A 16,242-nucleotide genomic window follows, 5' to 3' on the forward strand; every position below is an offset into this window, starting at 1 on the left:
AACACTGATCGCAAAACCTTTTCCAATTTAAGGCCTCTTTCCTTCCAGGGCCTGAGCGGAGAAAAGTGGAGATAGGTGTTGGAAGGAGAGATGCAGCTTAGTGTAAAGGGGGCAGTGGTCCTCCCTTGATGATGTTTGTCAAGCCCAGTTGCTACAATTCAACCTAGCCAGGCCCCACACACCCAAGCAGTCCCATGCTCTCTGTCTCGCCCCTACTGGTAGCTTAGAAGTGTCGGCCTCAGGGCGACTTTTGTTTGGTATAACTTAGAAAACAAGAACGAAGCGAGTGGGGAATGTAAAAATGTCTTTACTTTTAGGATTCTGGCTCTCTAAGATCAGACAAGTGGCTTCCCATACGGGGGTGGCGAGGCACAGGGAGAAGCATTGGAGCAAATTGTGTGTGTGTGTGTGTGTGTGTGTGTGTGTGTGTGTCAGCATGTCAGCGTGGTTGTGCGTGGAGGGGGGACTGCTGCACCCAGAGTGAGGCACTGGGGGAGGAGGAAGCAGTAGCAGAGCTCTGAATAATTGATTTCTTCAGCCGCACTAGACGCCGGGGAGCGGGCGGAGAGCGTGGTTTCAGCACCACGAACAGCGGACGCAGGCGCCCCCGCCGCCAGTCAGCCACCTATCCTGGCCTTGTCACCACCGTGCGCTCTGGGAGCGGGTGGCCGCGCTCTGCGCCTCCGCCCAGGGACTGCGGGGTCTGCTTTGGCCCGCCTCCGGGGAGAGCAGCTGCGGGCGGGAGACGCTTTCGCCTGCTGGAGCTCCAAACCTCTCCAGCTTTCGCGGGGGCTGCTGCGTTTCGCAGACTGAGAACAAGTCCCTAAGTTGGCGTGGGGGCGCCCCTGCCTTCCTCCTCCTCTTCCTCCGAGGCAACCGCAGCAGAAGCACGCCTCGGGAGCCCGGCTTTGCCAGTGCTGTGAACCAGGGTGGTCAGGCGCTCTTGGGACTCCCACCAGGACGTGGGGGAGCTGAACGCCGTGCGGAGCTGGCCCCGCAGCGAAGGGCCGGGAGGGAGCTGCCTTTCCCCGCCCGCGCCTCTCGGCCGGGGACCGCGGGGATCCCCGGCTACAAGCGCGCGCGCTCCCACACTCACTCACACACACACACTCGCCCTCACACCAGCCCAAACCTGGGCTGCGTAGAGGGCTCTCGGGTGCGTTTAGAGGACCGGGCAGCTGCTGTTGGGAGTGGGGTAGGAAGCCGAGCTCTGGCTCTTGGAGGGAGGCGCCGAGGGCTTAGCTGGAGCATGGGGCCAGGTGAGCGCTGAGAGTCGCGGCCGCAGCCATCAGCCCTGGAGATGACCAGGAGCGGCCACTGCTGAGAACTATGTGGAGAGAGGCTGCGGTGAGTGGTGGCGTGGGACGCGGGGCCTGGGGCGGCCCCTTTGGGAAGAGGACGGTGAAAGGCCTGGCTAGGAGGTGAAGGCTGGACCGCAAGAGGGTCGTTGCGTGGGAATGATCGCGCCTCCCTTGGGGATCCGGGACCAGAGGAGCCCGAGTCCTTCCCTCCCCCTCTTCTGCCGGCTCATCGCAAACTCAGCCAGCCCCCACCCCTCAACCCTCCCTTCCCTCCCCTTTTCTCTCCCTACCCCCTTCTCTCAGCAGCTCCTGGCCTCACAACTCCCAGCAGCCGGCGCTGGGGAGGTGGTAGGGGGTGAGGGTGGAGGTGCCCAGTTAGCTTCTGGTGGGTGGCCAACCTGGGGCTCTGGTTCTCCCGTGCGCCCTGGAGCGGAGCTCTCCGTATGGGCCATAGGGTCTGAGGATCCGCACTAGGAGCGTCTGGGTGCGGAGCTTCAGCTCCCCCGCTCCGGTCGAGCCCCCCTCGCACAGAGGGGCTGTGAGCATTGCAGACTGCAGCCTGCCCCCCACCCCCAATCCTGCTTCCCTGGCTGGTGGGCTGACCCTGCTTCTCTGTCTCTTCTCCGCTCCCGTAGAGCCCTTCTGCAGAGCCTCCGGCTGGGATAGCCGCCCCCCGTGGGGGCGATGCGGACAGCGCGGGACAGCCAGGGGAACGCGCGGGGGCCGCAGCATGCGGGAACCCGCTAAACCCGGTGGCTGCTGAGGCGGCCGAGATGCTTGTGCGCGCAGCGCGCCCCACTGCATCCTCGACCTTCTCTGGCTACAGGTACGTCTCCGCGGGAGACCTGGGCTCGGTGGGCAGGGTAGGAGGAAGACTCGACCGGAGGGAGAGCGGGAGAGGGACCCAGGGAGAGAGGGAGAGAGAAAACGGGAGAGGGAGTATCGGTAGCGAGGCGCGGGAGAACCACCAGGGGGCGCTGCAGCCCCGTAATGCTCACTTGAAGAGCGCCGAAGCCGCCGTGAGTTCGCCCCAACTTCCCTTGGCTCTGGCGGCAACCGGCCCGAGGGGCGCGCGCCTGTGCACGCGTGCACGACTGTCCTGGTATTTGCAGGCACGCGCGGCTGTGCACCTGGCGTGGTACATGTGTGTGCACCGCCTTAGCACCTATGCGGACTCCGAATGGCCATGGGCACCGCTTCGGCGGCCTGCGGTTGTGCGCAGAAGTGCGCGCGTGCCTGTGAACGTGTGCAACCCACTGCCACGTGTACCTGAGACTTGATAACAGGACCTTAAGTGGAAAGCCTGGGGAAGGGCTATGCAGTTCTGGGGGTCGGAGAGCTTCTTGGGAGCCTACCTTTTCCCCCCACGCACGTTCTTTGCCAGCTCCCACGCACTGGTCCCCCGGGGGACGCGCCTCCAGAATTCTGCAGTGCACACGGCGCGCGTGAAAGAGGGTGTATGTGTGTGTGTGTGTGTGTGTGTGTGTGTGTGTGTATGTATGCATATGTGCGTGTGTATGAACGCACACGTGCTGGGGCCACTTGCAGTTGAGTGGAAATCGCTTCAGGGCCCCTCGGAGCTAGGTGGGGTGGGCCCTAAGTTCCCCCATACACCCCAGAGCCTGGGGCGCACAAGCGAGTGTCCTCGCTCCCATGCGCTTGGGGCGTACCTTGCAGGAGAGGAACGGGGTCTGCGGTGCGGCGGGGAGCCATGTCTGTGCAGCACACCGCGCGTTCGCAGGGGGCGGGGTCCATCAACTCACCCGGCGGCGGCGCGGGCGCTGGGCTGCCTTGTGGCTGCGCCGCCTCCGCACGCCGGGGCTCGTCCGTAGTTCGCTCCTCGTGAACAGGGGGCGGGGTCGGTAACTTGGTCTGCGTTAGCTGGGGTGGGTGGAGGGTTTGCTCTGGGCACCTACGTTCAGGGGCGGTGGTCTGCAGCTAACTTGGGGGACGCAGTGGGAGATGTGGGCAGAGTTGGGCATGGAGAACAGGTTGGAGACAGAGGATGAAGAGGCTGGTTGCGAACATGGATTTATAGCTAGGGATGGAGAGTTAGCTCGGATGGGAGTTGTGCATTGCGTTGGAGATGGGTGAGGGATGTGGATGCCGTCGGAGGATGGGGAATGGAGTCGGTGACCCTGGCAGCTCGCCCTGGGGATGGGCCCTCTACCTGGCTCTTGGAGCGAGGGGCTGGGTCGGGAATCCCTTTTACCTGACGCTCCCTCTCCACCTTGCAGGGACCGCAAGTGGCGACTATGGGCAGATTGGGCTATTGGACCCTGCTGCTGCTGCCGGCACTTCTGGTCTGGCGCCGGCCGGCGCAGGGCACGGCGGCGGAGAAGGGTCCCCCGGCGCTGAACATTGCGGTGTTGCTGGGCCACAGCCACGACGTGACGGAGCGCGAACTGCGAAATCTGTGGGGCCCGGAGCAAGCGGCGGGGCTGGCGCTGGACGTGAACGTGGTAGCGCTGTTGATGAACCGCACCGACCCCAAGAGCCTCATCACGCATGTGTGCGACCTCATGTCCGGGGCACGCATCCACGGCCTGGTGTTTGGGGACGACACTGACCAGGAGGCCGTGGCCCAGATGCTGGATTTTATCTCCTCGCAGACTTTCATCCCCATCCTTGGCATCCACGGCGGCGCGTCTATGATCATGGCTGACAAGGTAAGGCCGGGAGGTGATGGGCGGCCAGGACTCCGAAGTGTGCCGGTGATACGGTGGCCACGAAAGGTCTTTGGGAGGCCCTGGCATCTGTCTCCATGTGAAAGGGACCGCCACTGGCCCTGGTGAGAACCAGGTCCTGCCTTTCCAAACCAGAAATGACTGGAAGTACTTTTTGCCTTGGATCTGAAAGTGGGGTACTCAGAGGCAACTTGGGTGTGCCAGGAAGAAGTTGGCAAACACAGAAGTGTGATGGGGTGGTGAAACGCTTGCACAGGCAAGCCCAGGGTCACTTGAAATAATATATTCCTATAATATCAATTTTACCTGATTGTTTTGTGGGAAATGTCCATTTTTCTCTTGCGGTAACCAAAACTATTTTAGAAAAAGATGAAATGTGTGTATGTTATGGAGCAAAATGCAAAGTTTTTAGGTAAAGCACAACAGGGTAGAGAAATGTCATGCTTCCACATAGTCTCAGCAGTTCAGGCAAGAGGGGTGGAAAGTTTGAGAAGCTCTGGGCTAAAGGCTACAAGAGTGTGTTCCTCAAAGGGAGTGGGTGTGACTGGAGAGAACTGACTTCGGACGCAGAGCTTGGATGGCATGGCCTTTTCCTACGTGGGGTGGGACTGGCCAGCTTTCCAAGGACCTCAGATGGTGGGGTTGGTGCCCAGGGATGGATTTTGGTACTGACATTTGAGAGTGTCAGAATGAAGGTAGGTATTTCTAAATTTCTTGGCTTAGAATGAGAGGGAGGGTCTTTCTGTGGACCAGCTGGGAGTGTTGGTTGGGAGAAGAGGGGAGATTTTGGGGGTGACAATTGTTAGTAAAGTTACATAGATTTCAGGTGTACAATTCTGTAATACATTGTCTATATCTCTCATTGTGTGTTCATCACCCAGAGTCAGTTCTCTTTCCATCACCAAATATTAGACTCCGTTTACCCTTTTCTAGAGGCCTCCTCCCCCCTTACCTATGAGGGCCTGTTTTGAGAATTGCGCAGAAGTGGAGGGATGGAAGAAGGTCAGCAGGAGAGAAGGAAGAAGCAAAGAGAGGAGTGAGAAAAAAGGGAAAGATTAGAGTTGTGGGTGCACTGGACCTTTGCCTAAGCCCCAGGAAGGGACTGGGGAGTCGAGAAGGGGAGGAAAGGGTCAGTGTACTGTGTGTCATGGTCCCCTGTCCTGAGACCTTCTTGGAGCATGTTTCTTAGGTAGCGGGAGACATCCTAATGGAGCAAGCAGACATTTGTCAGAGCCTTTTCCTCCTGATGCTCTCAAAGCACTTTTATATTCATCAAATCAGATTCTGCCTCTGCCTCAGCAATTCCCACCAGCCCCTTTGGGAACCGTATTAATTCTTTCAGGTCTCCTGGGCTGCAGCACATTCAGCTGAAGTACACAACTGATGCAGTATCTTATTAAACATTCATTTTAAATGGTTTGCAGCCTAGCAGAATTCCTGTGTGTCGTTGAGCATTTTCTCAGCTGCCTCTCAGTTTGTGGGGGCTCATATCTGGGACGAACAAAGTGGGGAACAGCTGTGCCCTGCCACCAGTGTATGGACCATTTCAGAATTAGATGGAGTCTGCAAGAGCATCCTTTGACTTTCAGATGAAGTGACCGAGGCCTAGGACACTGAAAGACTGGGTCAAGATCACACAGTGGGTGATGGAACTAGATCTCTGGTTTTCTGGTCCCAAGCTGTGATCTCACATTGCACCAAAGTCAAGCCTGTCCTTTCACTTTGTCGTCCCATCTTCGGGAGGGTCAAGGAATCAATCTCATCTTATGGGAGGTTCTGAGCCATGGAGAGGGACAGCACATGAGAGCCTAGGGGGCTTGTGCAGCAGGAGTGACTGGCCTTCTGCTGAAGGCAGGAAGGAGGAGAACAGCACGGGGTTTGGAGTGTGATTCTAGGATCTAAATATTACCACCGATCTGGCTTCCCTTCCGAAGTTTTGAGCGAAGGAGCGACACACGGAAAACAGTAGCCATATTGAAAGTGACATTTCTGGATTACCTAGGGCCCAGCGCCGTCAGTGGTGAAATCTGGTAAAACTGAGTTGGAGAAGGTGGCTTGAGGCTCAGGCCGGGAGGTTCGAGCTGGTGGGCGTGTGGCTCAGGCACTCTCCCACCTACTCATCTACTCAGAAAGGGCTCCTGGTCCAGCACCCCCTTGATGTGCAGTGACCCTGCCCGCTGTGAACGGCAGGCCTGACCTACTAGACCAGCAGCTGCTCCTCCCTTCAGGGGATGTTAGAAAGGGAATTTTGAGAAGTCCAGGGCGTATGGCTGGAAGCGTCCTCCTCTCCTGGAGAATGAAACTGCCTTCCGGGGACTGGACAGGAGCGTGACCCCGCTTCAGAGTAAAGACGTAAAAGGGAATCAGGAAACAGCAAGAGGAAGATGAGGAAGGACATTTCGGAGAAGTCAAGACTAGAGAAAGATGTAAGAGGGGATGGCGAGGAGAAGAATGAAAGTGTTCATTGGCTCAAACATGGTGAAGGAAATTGGATGCGCCTCTTTATTCCTGGGGCTTTCCGAGGTGGTCTTGATGGCAAGGGCTCCAAGAAGTCAGAGGAGGTAATGTCGGGGCGTGTGTTGGGCCCCACGGATGGGATAGGCAGGGACGTTGAAAGGAGTTGGGTTACAGGGTGGTATTTTGAAAAACCCGCATGTGTCAAAAAAGGAAAGAGATTGTCTGAGATGCGAATGGCCCTTGCTTCCATTGGTAACACATCAAGTTGGCTAGTGCCTTTGCCACCTGTTTCTCTTGGAGCTGAACGCTGAGTGCAGTTTGTTTGGCTCTGAAGAAGCAGCCATGGGACGTTGCCTAAAACTCCACTGTGCTTGCCGGGTTGAGCCAGTGGTGTTAGAGCCACAACACCTGAGTCTCCCCACACGGACCAGGCTTCTCTGTTTTCCCCGAAGATGAGGTTCATTTGATAAAGTCCCGAACAGACCTGTGTTTTCACTTCTAACTTGGTAACGTGATAGTGCCCTGTGGATAAGGATGGAAGTTTTAATGTGGTTATCAGTTAATCGAACACCCCTCCTCCCGTTCTTACCTTTCCCTCCGTCTAATTGGCCCTTGAAAGAAAGAACAAGAACAAAGCTCTATAATAATTGAAATGTGTTAAGTGACAGATTTTTGTGGTGTTATTTAACTTGCAGTGATGTTAATTTTTGCTTCTATCAGTGGGTGGTCATGAGATATAATTAATTTAGAGGTGAAAATCGTACTTGATGCAGATAAATTCTAGTCTTCTCTTGGTTTGGCCATCCATTTGATCCTGTCCAAACAGAACACACTCCGGTTGCAGTACCAGCCCCTCGTAAATCAAGTACATGCACCAGAACTTTGCATTTGTGCTCAGTGGCCTCACCTCCTCCTCCTGGTTCTCCCTTATTCCCAACTGCTCCATGGGAGAAAGGCAAGCCTGAGATTTTAGCTACATTTAGCCATCGGGATTACTGCGTGGGTTTTGCTTTATATGGTATTTCTATACATACCTCGTCTCCTCTACTAGAGTGTAAGTTACTTGAGGACAGATTTTCTTTTGAAGTGTGTTTATGTGTATATGTATATTTGAAATAACAAATACTCCCTCTCTGCAGACAGTTGATAAAAACGAAGTCTTTTCATTGCAGAGCACTTAGAAAGTACATTAAAGTTTAAAGAAGACAATAAAAATCTCTCTCTAAATCCTATCACCAGTAGTAACCGCTGTTGACACTTGGGTCTATTTTCTTCTGAGCTTTATTTATTTAGTTATAACTTCAGGATCATACTGTCTGCATGGCTTTGTTTACTGTACTTTGCAGTTTGTGGGCTTTCTTAGAAGATCCCAATTTTTCTTCAATTCTGGAAAAATCTCAGCCATTATCTGTTGGATGTTTCGGCTCCAACAGTATCTCTGTTCTCTCCATATGTGGGTTCTCAGCCAATTCTCCATGTATCTTAGACATTGTTTTCCTCATTTTTTTCTCTGTGCTATGTTCGGGAAGGTTTCCTCAATTTTGTATTTTTAAAAATTTTTTATTTAAATTTTTTTTGTTGTTGTTTCCTCAATTTTATATTCCTGTTAACCAGCTCTTTTCATTTGTGTCTAATCTGTTATCTTGCCTAAGTGTTTTTAATTTCAACAATGGTTCATTTTATTTCCAGGATAAATAATTGGTCCCTTTTCGTACCTTCCTGCTTTTTCTTGTTTTATGAAAAATAAAACAGCTCTTCTTTGTAAATGTAAATCCCTCCTTTGTCCCTTTGAGGATTAAAAAAAACAACTTATTATAAAGTCCTTTTCTCATTGCTCTAGCATCTTTCTTTCTTCAGGTATGAATTCTCCCATTTTGCAGAGTCTGATCATTGCATGTCCTCCTATATTCCTTAATTTTTCTTTGTGAACTGATTTTCAAGGCAGTATTATGATTTCTTCTGCCCTCTCTCTGTAAGGCTACGTGCTTTTAAACCAGAGCTCACGTGGGCAGCTCAGCTCTGTTCCTTCTGTACATACCCTATGGTTGGCTCAGGCTTGGGTCCCATCTCATGTAGGTGACTTCGTTTTGGCTTCTTGACGCAGACGGGCATCCTATTTGGCCGTGACTCACGGAGGATGGTGCAGGTGTTCCGGCCCCATTCACAGCTAATTGTTTGGTTCTGGGTCCAGTTTCCCCCTTATCCCGTAGGTGGGTATTGGGACGTCTGTTCCCATGGCTCACATAGGACTCCTCGCCCCAGGGACCAGGTGGCTTTGATTCCTACTTGAAATGTAGAGTCCCATCTTTTGATTCATTTGTTTTTAGGGAGTCCTCTCTAGTTTTGATCTGTGATTCCCTTTTTCTTATTTCTAAGCAGTACTATGTAAATTTTAAAATATCTGAAGATTTGTCTCTAAATTCCATGTTTTAGAAGCAGAAGCGTGAGGTTCCTGAGTACATTCACTTTGATTTTGACTCAGTGATATTTCACAGCTTTGATTTGTTTTCAGACTTGATTATATATTCTTGGAATGTCCCCTTCTCATTAAATAGACTTAAATATGATTGTAAGTGGCTGCAGCGTCGTCTGTTTACACCACAACTATTGTAAATAGCCTTCTGTTTTTGTCTCTTTAGTAAGTTTAATTTCCAGTCCACGTGTGTGGCCTTTTTGGCACCTTGTGCTGCTCTTGCCTTTTGTAGATGTTTGTTGATTGAATGAAGCAAGTCCTTGGTTCCGGGGCGCACGTACCACTGTGGTTCCGGGCCTTCCATGCAGTGTTTGTCCCCTAAATGCTGACTGATTTCATGTGTGTGCCAGATCTCTTCTCTCTAGTGGGCAGATCATTACCAGCCATCCCGGGGGTTACCAGAAATTGGGGGTTCTATCCCAAAGGCCCCTGTGACACTGCTGCATAATAACAGCTCATCAGCAGTGGGTGGAAGCTGGTGCCCTTGGAGCCTGGCAGCTCTGGAGTTCGCTTGTGAGTGAGGGGCCTTCCTTTAAACGCAGAGCTTACAGAGAGGGCAGACACTCACTCCGGAATATTGGTGGAGCCCACGCAGCTCCTGCTGCGGAGGCACCAGGTAGTTCCTGAGTGGGGAGGCCTATCTTTAGCCTCCCCGATGAGGCATGTCAGATGCCGTCATCCACTCCTCCTCACGTAAGTCATGGGAGAGCAACAGGTATCACCCAGAGGCATGACTCACTCTCCAGATGGCCCCCAGGGTCACCGGTGATCTCCTGGACCCTTGGTAGCTGTTCATCTTCTCCCTGGTAACATCATGTGGAAAATGCTTCTCTAGGTGGAGGGAAAGGTGGGAAGGGGGAAAGGAGAGGAGAAGGGGAGGGAGGAGGAGAGGAGAGGAGAGCGGAGGGGAGGGGAGGGGCGAGATTAAAATAGAATCTTGGGTTTGGAATAAAGAGCTGATGGCTTCTCGTAAGGCCGTATCATGACAAGGAGAAGTTATGATGTTGTTAACGAGTGTGTTTTGTCTGTCCTGCACGCCCCCTTAGTTTTCAAATTTGAATTAGTTGCCAGTGTTTTAAACTTAGGAGACATCACTTTAAAAAAAAAATCAAATGTGATGTTTCTTTGAGACCATCAGAAGGCCTGGTTACAGGGGGCCACTTTGCCTGGCGGCGCCTTTTCCAGGCTGGGGAATGCGAGCACCCCTCCCCCAGGCAGGGCAGCGCCTCCTCCTGCAGGCTTCACCTTGCCCACCTTGCCCACTGTACTCATTTATGTGCTGACCTTGTCCTGAAGGCGCTGGGGTCTGAGATCCCCGATGTCGGTGAAGGAAACAGCTGGTCTTTGTTAGGAGCGCCTTTCCCAGGCCGCCTCTGCCTCCTCCTCCTCCTCCTCCGTCTCCTTCTCCACGGGCTGCTCCTTGGTACTAGGTGGCAAATTCATGGTGTGCGTGTGACTGCACTGCTATGTCCACTGCCGCCATCGTTAATCTAAGGCCCCTTCTGGCTCTGAAAACTGTATGGCCTTCAGGAAAAGACTGGCGAGAAACATACCGAAGGGTCAGCAGTGGTTATCTTTACGTGGTAAACTCATGCCTGTTTTCATTCTGTTTTTAAAATGTCATTGGAACATGGCTAATAAGTTGAACCTTGAGTCGGAGTGTCTGGGTTTAAATTCAGGCTCCATCACTCACCAGCTGGGTGATCATGGGAACGTTCCTTAACGGTTCTGAGCCTCAGTGTCTTCATCTTTAAAATGGGAACAATAATAGTATCTATTTCATAGAGTTGTAAGGTTTCAATGAGAAAATAGATATAAAGTACGTTGCTCAGTGCTTGGCTCATAATAAATACTTACTACAGGAGTGCTATGTTATTGTGTCTATATTTTGTAGTTTTTATTTTTCTCCAATGTACATGCACTTTGAATAACCAGAAAAAATGGTGAAAAAAAAAAGATATGGTGATATGAGGGTATCCTCTGCAAGAAATGGAATGAACCCCCCAGAAACCTTAGGTGTGGACAGCCCAAGATGAAATGACTCCTGTTTTCTTAACTGGCACAACCAGAAGCTTCCTTTGAGTTCTTAGGACTTGTCATGAGCATTATCCTGGCGAACTGAGGATTAATTGTGGCTAATGTGAAAGGGACTAGAAGAGGAGACTGTCTCAGTGACCTTTGCAGTAAATAACTCCACCAATTGGATCCTGTGTTTGCACCTGGCTTAGTTAGGGCTTCAGGGTATGGACATACATAGTTTCTCATTTTATCTCTGCCAAGGATTAAGTAACTCAGTGATGGCCTGGGGAACCTGGCGTCCACAAATATATTTGATTAAAGAATCCCCGTGTTCAGGCGAGGAAATAAAGGTGCAGATTTTTGCAGTGATTTGTTGAGTCACACACCCAGAAGCCAGGTCTTTGGGGGGCTTATTCTTCTCGTATTTTATTGACGTTTCCAATGAATGATTCTGAATCCAGTTGGTTTAGGGAAGGGGCTTTGATTCAAGAGAGACAACAGGTTTTGATGTTAATATTTTGGTTGTCCTCACTAAAATGATGAAGATGTAGGATGCTGGAATTCAAATGTAAAACTGCCTTTCCAGATTGAAATGATGAACCCATACCACAGACCGCACTGGCGGGTTTAAGAAGAATTTACACTCTTGCAGGAAGGGCAGGGGGACGTGGCTTTCCCACTCACTTGAGAATGATTTTTGCAAAGGTCATGAACTTGTGGCCTACCGGCTAAATCTGGCTCACAGCTGCATTAATATTTTATTTACTAGCATAATACTTAACCTGCTTGAATTTTAATGTCTTCAGATGAGGCCTGCACTTTCAAGTTCACTACAGGCCACCTCACTCCCTGTTATTTTACATCCAGCCAAATTCACACATTTACGTTAGTTGTGCGGTCTCGGCTAGCGTTTGAGATTGGGGTCCCCAATCATAGGGTTTTTATTAGTTTATTTGCTTGTTTGTTTTGCATGGACCAGGTGCTCGGCAGATTCTAGGTAGTGATAATAGCTCTTAAAAAAGCGAAGGCCACATTTCTAGAAATATAATGTCCAAATCAGGAGTGCTGATATCTCCATTATAACTTGTATGTTGTTAGGCGTGCTTTAGGTGGCTTCAACCATTAAGCTATTTAATTCTTTTTTTTAACAGAGGGCTTCAGGTCTGGTTCAGTGACCCAATAATCCATCAAGGACTCAGGTCCTTTCCATTCTTCTATTTTGCTTTCCTCAGCTTCTGGCTCACAAGATGGCTGCTTCTGTGCCAGCCATCACATCTTCACATGCCAGCTTTCAAAACAGGAAGAGAAGAGGGAGAAAAGAAGCTTTCTTCTAGCCACTCTATCCTTTCATGCGAGTAGACTTCCCTTATATTTCATTGGCCAGAGCTGGGTCACATGCCACCCCTTGAACGTCGCTGGTAGAGAATAGCACTCAAGATTCTTCTCTAAGCATGGATATTTGCCCCTGAGGCAGAATTTGCTTCTGTTAGCAGGGGTGTCAGAGTGTTGGCCAAATGGTACAACTGACGATGCCTTCAGCAACACCATTCTCTGTAGACTTGACTTCATTTTGGGGGGTAATATTTCAAGAAGGATATTGAAAAACAGCAGTGTGTCCAGAGGAAGGGCCTCCAGCATTGCGTAGGATCTCAGTGACATACGATGAGAATCTCAGAAGAAATACTGAGCGAAGTTCGGTCTGGAGAAATCTCAGAGAGAATTTGAAAGATGGGATCAACTACCCCGTCGGGCTGTGAGGCAAAGGAAGGTTTAGTCTTAATTGTTTCTGTTGTTTATTTTGGGGACAGAACTGAGTCCAGAGGATGAAATTATAGAAAGATTCATCTTGATATGAGGCATATGCTTTGGAGATTTGGTATCTAATAGAAGACTGTGGTGTCTCACAGACTAAGAGGTGTTTGTCAGTTGTGACTGAGCTCATCTGTCGGGACAGGCTGGAGAGATGGACTCACTTTGGCAAGATTGGACTGGGCCATCTCTAGGTCCTTAACTCAGAGACTCTGCACCTCTCAAATCCTGGCATTTTTTTTTTTTTTTAATCCCCCAGTCCTGGTACTTTAGGCCCTTGGATTTGGCTGAAAACCAACATCCTCACTTTCTGCGAGTGTATGAGTAATTCAGTTTAAATTTGCCTGGCGTGGGGGAGGAATTGATGAGCCCTGCGTTATCACCTGTAATCCCCAAAGGACTTGGTATCATCCTGAAGGGGAGATGAGATTTGAAAAGCAGAAAACCTATGTATATATCAACTCACACATACACATATAAATATAAACATAAGTAGGTCAGCCGACACCATATTTACTAGTGGAAATGTTTTTGGCTAAGGAGCAGTTCTACAGAAAACAATGTTTGGAATAATTACCAATGATCTCCAAATGGGAAGTGTTTGCAGTTGCACCCCTGGTGAAGTATACTCATATTTTTGCACATCTTATTATAATACTAATGCTTTTATATTCTAAAGAGATAGCTAGAACCCTCTCAGATATTTCAGTTGTCGAATTATTCTTTTTAGCCCGTTGGACTCCCCTGTGTGTTGAATATTTGCTTATGGCAGAAACAGCTCTGGGTCTTATTCTCACATTTCTATTGTTTATCTATTTCTCCTATTTTCTCCTCACGTCTCTCAGGGAAAAACAAAACCCGAAATTACTTTTCAAATGCTTTATCTCTCCACATTTTACAATGTTCCATATGATGGAAATGAATATGTTCTTTCTAATTATTTATTTGAGATAGGTAATCATGTGCAGAGTAAAAAAAAAAAAAAATCTCAATAATACAATACAGCATTCAGAGAAAGAATATATGCTCAGACACACATTCCTCTCCACGGAAGTGACCATGTTACCCAAATAAAATAAAATATTAAGTTGCAATGGTACTTTGTTTCTATTTGTAATTTTTGTTGAAGTTGGCATGTTACAAGAACCTCAGTCCTCTTTTAAATCTCACTGACTTGAAAGAGGTTAATGATTTTTCTGCTGGTCCCCAGCTGTGCCTGTTTTCTCAAAACAAAACAAAGACTCATTCTAGAATATAAGGTCAGTTCTGAAAATCACTTGTTCCTCAAAGCTAGGCCCATATACTCACCCAAGGAATTTAAGCTAATTTGGGGGAAAGTCATGATTACTTTATACGCTAATAAAAGCGATGGACTCTCCCCAGAGAAGTGTACACTCATAAGCATGCATTCAATAGTATGTGCAATTTTAGGGGCTCACAGACCCTCTGAAACCCATTCATAGATTGCCTTGGAATGCGTTCATTTATTGGGTTGTTAATATGTTCATTCTTCAAACATTTATTCAACCTATATCTGGGCCAAAATGTTCTGTAGCTTTATCTGTGATCAAATGATTTGCTTTGAAGTAACTCAGAGTCTCGTTGGCAACTTGCAGGTAAAGCCCAGAGTGGTGCATCTCTGCCTGGAGTGGTCTGGAGGGCTGTGGGGAAAAGGAGGGGCCCCTCATTGGGAGGCCTGAGGGTGGGGAGTTGGGCAGAGGAGCCGCCCTGGAGGGCTGGGATCCAGCGTGGAGTTGGAGCGCTCCTGACCCAGAAGAGGCCAGCCTACCTTCCTTTGGAGTGTCCGCCCCTGCAGGCTGCATCCAGCACAGTGCAGGGTGAGCTGCAGAGAGCAGGAGATGGGCTCGCGCCCAGGCCTCTCGCTGCTCTGCCCGTGCTCCTCAAGGCTGCCAGGCTTGAGTGTTGTTTTGATCGTTCCTGAGTTTTCCTCTGGAAGGCAGTTCTCACAGTCAAAACATTGAGCTTTTTGCTGATTTCTGTTTTGTTGTCATAGATAGCTGAATGTCTCCTGCTCTCTCATCTCTTCCAAATTGGAAAAGTCTAGCCAGAAAGAGGGCGAGGCATTGGAAATCCATATTGTCCTCCATGTCTGTTGGTCCTAGGGCTGAAAAAAGCTACGTGTTTTCCAGATGAATTGTTTTCCAGCAAAGATACTTGTAGGGCTGAGGAAACACAGGATTGGTTTACTTGGGTGAATAGAGCCAGGACCACGGGAAGAGGGTGCCAAGTGGTACAAAATGACAGGCTGGCCGTGGCTTTGGAGCTGCGGGAGGGGTGTGGCTTCCACCAGCAGGAGTTTGAAAATGGCAGGTTTGGTCAGATTGCACTTTAGTTAATTGCTGTTGGTTTTGTCTTGGTTAATTGACATTCGTTTTCTTTTTCTTCTTCTTCTTCTTTTTTCTTTTTTAAAACTGTTTGGAAGCTTTCAAAGAAATCCTTTTATCATGGAAAATGTCAAACACATACCGCAGTGGAGAGACTAGTCTGATGGGCTCTCATACACCCATTACTCAGCTCCAACAGCTGTTAACATATGACCATTCTTGTTTCACCTATAACTTCACCAGTCTTCTTACCCTCTCTTTACCCCCCCCGCCCCCGATCATTTTTGGATCATTTTAAAGCAAATCTAAGACATCATTATATTTCATCTATTAATACGTCAGTATAAATATGCATAGTATAAATACGTCATTATAACTATATCAGCATATATCTCAAGAAGATAAGGATTTTAAGGACTGTTACAAAAGTAACTTCAGCTAATATAAAAGTAATGTAACAAATGCACACTTTAGAGGATTAATGAGATTCAGAGAAGTATAAAGAAAATCAAAATCACCTTTGATCTCACTATCCACAGACAACCTTGATGTATTTCCTTCTAGTCTTTTCCATGCCTTATATACAAATACGTGTATAAATATTGATAATATAATTTTACACGTAGCTTTACTTAACATTTTATCATAAACATTACAAATTATTTGTAAGCATTTTATGTGCTACATCACGATTTACTTGACAATTTCGATTTTTCAAATTTGTTACTATTAAAAACAACACCTCAGTGAACATTTTCATAATGAAATGTCTGAATTGTGGATTATAGGTTTTAAATTGAGCCCTATGGCTGAACTTACTGGGTCATTGGACATAAAGAATTTTAAGCTTCTTAATGCATACTGCTAATTTGTTTCCAGAAAGATTGGGACACTGGACACTTCCAATGTGTTAAAATAAAGTACCTCTGTCGCTGAATTCTGGCCAGCCCTGGAAACAAAAATTTTTCTAACTGGTTCATTGAAAATGTTTTTTCATTGTTTTAATTTGCATCTTTGTTTTATGGCACCTGCTGTGGAATCTATTTTAATTTAGTCACACTTTTATATTTCCTAGGTGTTGCATATTTTAACCTCTTCGATATTTCTCCCTGTGCAAATGGAAAATCTCAGAAAATGATGGATTCCAATAT

The 16,242-nt window shown here is 48.7% G+C and overlaps 1 protein-coding gene across 1 annotated transcript in view; it reads left to right on the forward strand.

Moving 5' to 3' along the window:
• The first annotated feature begins 505 nt into the window (after positions 1-505).
• The window catches only part of GRIN2A (glutamate ionotropic receptor NMDA type subunit 2A), a 350,699-nt gene continuing 334,962 nt past the window's right edge, over positions 506-16,242 (forward strand). The window contains exons 1-3 of the mRNA XM_074322871.2: positions 506-1,347; positions 1,937-2,127; positions 3,539-3,970. Of these exons, the coding sequence (XP_074178972.2) occupies positions 3,557-3,970 (414 nt within the window). The 5' untranslated portion in view covers positions 506-1,347; positions 1,937-2,127; positions 3,539-3,556. The remainder of the gene's footprint in view (positions 1,348-1,936; positions 2,128-3,538; positions 3,971-16,242) is intronic.

The sequence above is a fragment of the Rhinolophus sinicus genome, chromosome 10 (genome assembly GCF_057876585.1).
Source record: "Rhinolophus sinicus isolate RSI-liver-muscle chromosome 10, RSI-T2T, whole genome shotgun sequence".
NCBI lineage: Eukaryota > Metazoa > Chordata > Mammalia > Chiroptera > Rhinolophidae > Rhinolophus > Rhinolophus sinicus.